This window comes from Myotis lucifugus, unplaced genomic scaffold (assembly GCF_000147115.1).
Source record: "Myotis lucifugus unplaced genomic scaffold, Myoluc2.0 scaffold_6, whole genome shotgun sequence".
Taxonomy (NCBI): Eukaryota; Metazoa; Chordata; class Mammalia; order Chiroptera; family Vespertilionidae; genus Myotis; species Myotis lucifugus.
In genome coordinates, this window is record NW_005871054.1 from 6,479,773 (window position 1) to 6,487,002 (window position 7,230).

The 7,230-nt window shown below is 44.9% G+C and overlaps 1 protein-coding gene across 1 annotated transcript in view; it reads right to left on the reverse strand.

Moving 5' to 3' along the window:
* The window catches only part of CCDC85A (coiled-coil domain containing 85A), a 161,399-nt gene that overhangs the window by 149,889 nt on the left and 4,280 nt on the right, over positions 1-7,230 (reverse strand). Inside the window, 2 exon segments of the mRNA XM_006083315.3 lie at positions 52-239; positions 242-511. Coding sequence (XP_006083377.1) covers positions 52-239; positions 242-511 — 458 coding nt within the window.

Consider the following 7,230-nt stretch of genomic DNA (forward strand, 5'->3'; position numbering starts at 1 on the left):
TTCTGTACGATGCTCTGGTGCTGGAGCTTCTTGTGCCTAGCGTCGCTCAGCGCTGCACTCAGCTCGGTGCTTCTGCAGGTGTCGGGGCTGCCGCCACTCGCGTGCTGCTTGTGGTGGTCGGGGCTGTCGGTGCTGCCCGCGCTGGAGGTGCTGCTGCCGTCGCCCACGTCCCGCACGTAGGGTGCGGTGGAGGCGGTGAGCTGGCACAGGCTGGCCTGGCTGTCGATGGAGCAGCGGGCTGCCCCGCGCAGCCCGCGCCCTTCTCCTCGTCCAGCAGCACGCAGAGCTCCTTGAGCTCCATGTTCTCCTTCACCACCTCCTCCTGCTTCACCTCCAGCTCCTTCAGCTTCTGCAGGTATAAGGCCACTTCCTTGTGCATCACCCCGGCCGTGAAGCGGCCCAGTCTCTGCCACTCCCGGGACACCCTCTTGCCTTTCTGCCGGTCGTCATCCAGGAAGCAGCAGAGGTCCCGCAGTTCCTGGTTGTCCTCCTGCAGTTTCTGGTTGATATCCTGGAAAGAGAGAGACAACCACTCAGGAGCCTGTGCGTGAGGCTGCATCAGACTTAGGCTCAGGAGAGGCAGCCTAGAACTGGCCAGTTCTCCCTCCTGTTACCAGAGGAGAGGAGGTGAGAGGAAGTGTCAGGTTGGTAGCTTCCATAAAAGTAAAAATAATAGGTATTAGTTGTGCTCCCTGTCTAATGCTTTCCGTGTATTATCCCATCTAATTTTCACCAAAACACTTAGGGGACAATGACTATTACGGTTCTTTTACAGGAGAAAACACTAGACCTCGCAAAGTTTGTCTTGTCCAAGGTCATCCATTCAGGGTTTAGGGAGCAGCTTTGAATTAACAGGGAATTAATAAAAAAAAAAATTTTAAAAAACCACTCTCCTGTCACACCTTCAAGGAAGAAAGATGGCTGCTCCCGACTTGTGAAATGCTTAAAAGGCCTTTCATTTCACAAACAAGCACTGCCTAGCCTGTGGTCGGCAAACCTCGGCTCGAGAGCCACATGCAGCTCTTTGGCCCCTTGAGTGTGGCTCTTCTGCAAAATACCATGTGCGGGCGCGCACGTACAGTGAGACTGAAACTTCGTGGCCCATGCGCAGAAGCCAGTATTTTGTGGAAGAGCCACACTCAAGGGGCCAAAAAGCCGCATGTGGCTTGCGAGCCGCGGTTTGCCGAGCCACAGTTTGCCGACCACGGGCTAGGCTTTCAGCTCATGGCATGTGATTCCCAGCCCCAATTCCCCCACCAGAGGGAACAGCACAATTGCCCTCTGGTGGCTCTTCAGTCCTGCACATCCAACCCGCCACTGGCCACATCCCCTACACATCTCCCAGGCACGGCACATGAAACACAGCACTGCTGAGCTCATGTTCAAACTGCCCTCCCCAAATCGCACCTCTCGGCAAATGCCACGGCCACCCATCCTGTTGTTCTTCAGAAGAACCTGTCGTTGTGCTGGTGCCTCCTTCTCCCTTGTCTTCCACTTCTGAGCTAAATGAGTCTTCTGAAATCTAACTCCAAAATGTATCTCATCTCATCACTCCTATGCTTAAAACCCTTAATAGCTTCTCACTGCCCTTAGGATAAAGTGCAAAATCTTTCAAGTCTCATGAGGCCCCAGTCCTCTGGGCCTGCCTACTTCTCCAACATGCATGGTGAGTCATTGATTCATTCACAAGTATTTAATAAGCACCTATTATGTACCAGATACCAGTTCAGCTGGTGTGCAGCAAGACCCTGACATCCTACAGCTTTCATTCTAATGGGAAAGACTAGCAAAAAGCAAATACAGAACATAAAGTCCTGTAGAGAAAAGTGCTGGGAAGAAAATTAAAACAGATTAAAGAATACCTTTTTTAAAAAGAAGGAGGAGGAGGAGGAGGAGGAGGAGGAGGAGGCACCTCTGCAAAGATGGAAAAGAATTCAGCAAAGGCCTGAGTGAAATGAAGGAGCAAACATTTGAGAGATGATCCCAGGCAAAGAAAATGTCAAGTATAAAAGCCCTGAGACAAATGTGGCTCCCGTTGCAGCGAGGCTAGTGTGCCACAGTGAGGAGAGAAAGGAGGGCAAGGTGGGAAAGAGGTCTGAGAGGTATCAGGGCCACGTAATGCAGGGCCTCGTCAGCCATGGGAAGGACTCTGAATGGGTGAGCACAGGATAGAGGAATGACAGGATATGATTCAATTTGTAAAGAATCACCAGAGTTTTGTGTGAGCAATAGATTGGCTGGGGGGTGGGGGGGAGCAGGTAGAAGAGAGGGAGACAGGCTAAGATGGGAAGCCCAGAGACCAGCTAGGAGGCTACTAGGCTAGTCCAGATAGAGGGAGATGATGGTGGCTTTGACACATAGTAGCAATGGAGAAGGTGAGAACACCCCCTTCCCATCATGCACTGAGCCCCACCAACATGCCCTGTTTCTGGACCTCAAGGGACAAGCCCTTCCCCTCCTTCATTGGAATGCTTTCCCCCAAGCTTTTACACAACCTTTAGGTCTTACTTTGTTACCTCCCCATAGAAGCTGTCCCTGACCACTACCCCCTAAGCTCTACCATTATCCCTTAGACTTTGCCTCTGTTGCACTTATTACAATTTGTAATCATATACGGTTGAGTGTGGCTATTAGTCATGTCTTCATCCTCATCAAATTGGTCATGAGAGTGGAGACCTCCCCCTGCCCCCTCGCACCAGCTATTCTGTTCACCTCTGTGCATCCAGAACACTGCACCCCCACTGTAGATACCTGAAACCCAGGAATTTAAATATTAATTGAGAAGTCCCCATTTATGCTCCATTCACACAAATAGTATAAAAGGGGTAACAGTTTCTTAAAGCGCCATGGTTTAGTGGGGGTGCGACAGGGGTGGCTACCTAAGACTTCCCCTGCTTTACAAAGCCTGAAAACTTTTGGCCTTGTGACTCTGTCATCTAATCCAGAACTAGAGGTACTCAGAGTGGGGCCTTAATTCTCTTAAATTCAGACTGATTCCAACACTTTCCCTGATACTGACTTAAAAAATAAACTAGAAAACATCTGTCAACCACGCCCTGTGCCTCCAAAGATGATGTTCAAGGCCTGAGGAAGAGGAGGATCTGTGCAGCTTAGTGTTCAACTCCACTGCCAACTCTTGGCATTACCGTCACCTGTTTCCTTGTCTCGAACACCCATCCATTCCTTTGTTTCTCAATGCCACTTTCTGGAATTTCCAAAAGCTTCTCACCTGGCCTCTGTCTTGGTCTGCCTCTGCCCCTTGGTCTTCCCCATTCCCACACCTGCTCCAGTCCAAGCTGTCTTTGGCCAGACTGATCTCCAAAAACACTCCCTGCAGGTTATGTCTCTCCTGCATATGAACCCTTTTATAACCCTGCACATCACCTCCCCTTTGCCAGGGAAAATGAATGAACCCTTGGCCACCTTTAACTTCCTCTAGGTCTGCTCATTCTGAACCCTAATTTTGTCTAGTTTTCCAACTAGAAAATATGATCCTCTCCCTTATATGAACTTATAAAAGGAGAAATTCCTCTAAGAACCTCCCCCAACCCCAGAACGACACCCTGGGAGTACAGAAGCACCAGGGAATGAATGAATTGAAAGAATTTTTCCCACCTCTCTGCTTACTGCCTACAAGAAACACTAACTAGAGGACTCATTGGGCATCTTTTTTTTTTTTAACGTAGATATCTTAGCTTCTGGAGGCCAGAGTTCATCCCTATGTCCTTTATTTGCATATTTGACACATCTGGCAGGGTGCTTTGCATAGAGTGAACACTTAATATGTTTATGGACTAACCAACCCCTTAAAGCCCTAGGCCTGTGTTTAAATAGAATACAGCTCTAGCTACTGCCATGTGGAGTCTACAGTAGTAACAGAATAAATTATCCCTTAACACTGATGCTTTAAGGGAAATCAGAAGCTGTGGACATTTTGAGAAAATAATACTAAACAAAATTAACCTTTCTAAGCTTCAAAAATTATTCCACATTTAGTTCAATCCTGGCATTTCATAGAAAGTTCAAGTCATGTTCTTCTTCCTGTAACTAAATTTCCATCTGAAAATACTTCCCTCTGACTATCCTACAACTATTCTGATTTCTCCAGAACTGGGAAGTAAACAGGGCTTGTACCACTGCAGGCTTCAAGGAGTTAATGCCCTTTCCAAATGGAGTGAAACAAATACTTCTCAGAGTTCCAGTCGGGGGAGAAAAGGATGGGTATTGGCCCATTCACTTTCCTTCAGCACAGCTCCTTCTTCCTATTATTAGTTTTCCTGAGAATAGTATTTACTCTTCAATGTTGAGCTATTTCCTTTGCCTTCTGATGGACAGTTAAGCAACCAGCTTGATAACAACCTTGTGAGCCAGCTTCTTCAAATCTGCCACATTAAGACCTGGGCTTTCTTTTTCAAAACACGAAGTGTCCTTGTAACATTGCCACATGCCACCAGACATTTAAAATGGACTTTTAGAATTCTGTTTAAAATGGAAATTAAAAGATTAAACCATCTCATAGCACACAACCCACAATTTTATTCATAAGACTCTTAAGTAATGTTTCTGTGGTTAAAGGAGAATCGTTTTTGCTATTTTTCATCATTGCAGGATGGGAAATCGGTGTTTTGGGGAGCAAGGGGGGAAATTAATGTGCTGCCAAGATCCAGTTCCCCCAAACCCACCCCACTTCCTAAAATGCCAGGTCATAGCAGCTTGAGTGTTGGTACATGGTCAGCAATGAACAAATGTGTTTCTCAGAAATCCAGTTCCTTATAACATCAGAACCCTAATCTCTTTCCTCCACCTGTTCCAGGAGCACATATTCTAACCAGAGAATGTCAACCAGCCAAAGAAAAGAAAGTCAGCCTATGTTGAACATTTGCATCAGTATGACCTTGAGAAAGCTATTTAACCTCACTGGCATGTCCTCACCTATGTATCAATCCCCAATTAGCAGATGAGAATATTGAGGCTTGAAGAGGTTAACAGTTTGCCCAAGCTACCCAGATCGCAGACTCCAAATCCTTTGTCTTTCCACTGCCCCATCCTGCACTGCCTCCCAAATGTTTAAATACAAACAAGTCAGCCAGTGACTGGACAGAGTCACAGGCCCCTCAAAGAAAGAGAACTGATGCTGCCATCTCCCTATGTCTACTGCTGCAGTACACTGAGCAGCCTTGAAAATATATAGATCCAATTTCAAAGATAGCTCACAAAGGGCATAAAAAAGAAAAAGTGTTATGGCCTTAATTACCCTAAATTTAGTCCTCACTTGAGAATCCCAAACATCAAAGGCAAAAAAACAAACTCTTCCTTCCAGAATTATTCAGCCAACCACATTAATAGATCACTTTGGTGTCCAGCTTCCCTGGACAAGATGATGAAGAGAAGGGAGATGACTGGCCTCTCAGCAGGGTCTAGAACAGCCTCTTGAGAGGTGGGTTAGAGGTCTTGCAGATACCACCTTGCAGCTGTTCAGGGATGATGGGAAGGAGGAGTAGAGGCTATGTCAGAAAGTAATCAGACCCCATCATTTTTTAACTTGATAAGGAGGTGGGCTGGGAAGTCTTTTAATGCCAGGTCACAAAGCTAGGCCACCAGGAGACCTCCCTACTTGGGGTGTGACCACTTTTAACTGGCCTAATAAGTATTTTTCTGGATGAGGCTAGAGGAATAAAAACCAGCCCTCTCCCCCCCCCCCCCCGGGCCACCACCACCACCACCACCAATCACACAGTGATCACACATACACAATCAATCTACACATATTAAAAGAACTTTCAAGTATTTCTGAGCTATTATGTCAATGAGCCATATTATTAATTGTCTAGTAAATATAAAATTCTTCCAAGTCACATTATAGTTCAAACCCTGGAAGATTAAATTGGAGGGTTCCAAGTTACATTATAGTTTAAACCCTGGAAGAAGATTAAATTGGAGGGTTCCAAGTTACATTATAGTTTAAACCCTGGAAGAAGATTAAATTGGAGGGTTATAAACCATACTTTTTCTTTTTCAACTTTGCCTAAGAAACTGAGATCCCGGAGATGTGTCCTCTCCTGGTGAGAATAACTACCATTTTTTGTAGTCACGTCCATGGTTAAATCTTCCCCTACTTTATCATAACTTATTGTCACAACCCCAGTTATTTTTTTAAATAATTTTTATTTTTCAATCACCAGTTGACAACAATATAACATTAGTTTCAGGTGTACCCCCAGTGATTAGACATTATATAACTTACTAAGCGATCATCCCAATAAATCTCATAGCCATCTGACACCATACATAGTGGTTAGATTATGGACTATATTCCCTATGCTGTACTTTATATCCCCATGACTATTCTGTTACTACCAATTTGTACTTCTTAATACCCTCACCTTTTTCACCCATTGCCTCAACCCCCCTCCCTTCTGGCAACTGTCAAAATGTTCACTCTATCTATGAGTCTGTTCTGTTCTGCTTATTTGTTTATTTCGTTTTTTTAGATTCAATTGTTGATAGATATGTATTTACTGCCATTTTGATGTTCATATTTTTTAAATCTTTTTCCTTATCTTCTTCTTCTTCTTAAAGAAGACCCCTTAACTGACATTTTATGTAATACTGGTTTGATGGTGATGAACTCTTTTAGCTTTTTCTTGTCTGGGAAGCTCTTTAGATGCCCTTTGATTCTCACTGATAGCTTTGCTGGGTAGAGTAATCTTGGTTATAGGTCCTTGCTTTTTTTTTTTTAATTATAAGAATAGTTTATTGACTTTTAACATATATATATGAAAGTAATGGAGAGAGAGAGAGAGAGAGAGAGAGAGAGAAGGAGAGAAGGAGGGAGAGAGAGAGAGAGAGAGAGAGAGAGAGAGAGAGAGACACCAATGATAAAAATCATTGGTCAGCCGCCTCCTGCACACTGAACACTGGGGTTTGAGCCAGAAACAATGGCATGTGCCCTGACCAGGAATCGAAGCATGACCTCCAGGTTCATAGGTCAATGCTCAAACATTGAGCCATGCCAGCCAGGCAGGCTTATTAATTTTTAGAGAGAGAAGAAGGGAGCAGGAGAGAAACATAGATACAAGAGTGCAACATTGTATAGGTCCTTGTTTTCAATCACTTTGAATATTTCTTGCCAAACCCTTCTGGGCCTGCAAAGTTTCAGTTGAGAAGTCAGCTGACAGTCTTATGGGAGCTCCCTTGTAGGTAACTAACTATTTTCTTTTGCTGCTTTGA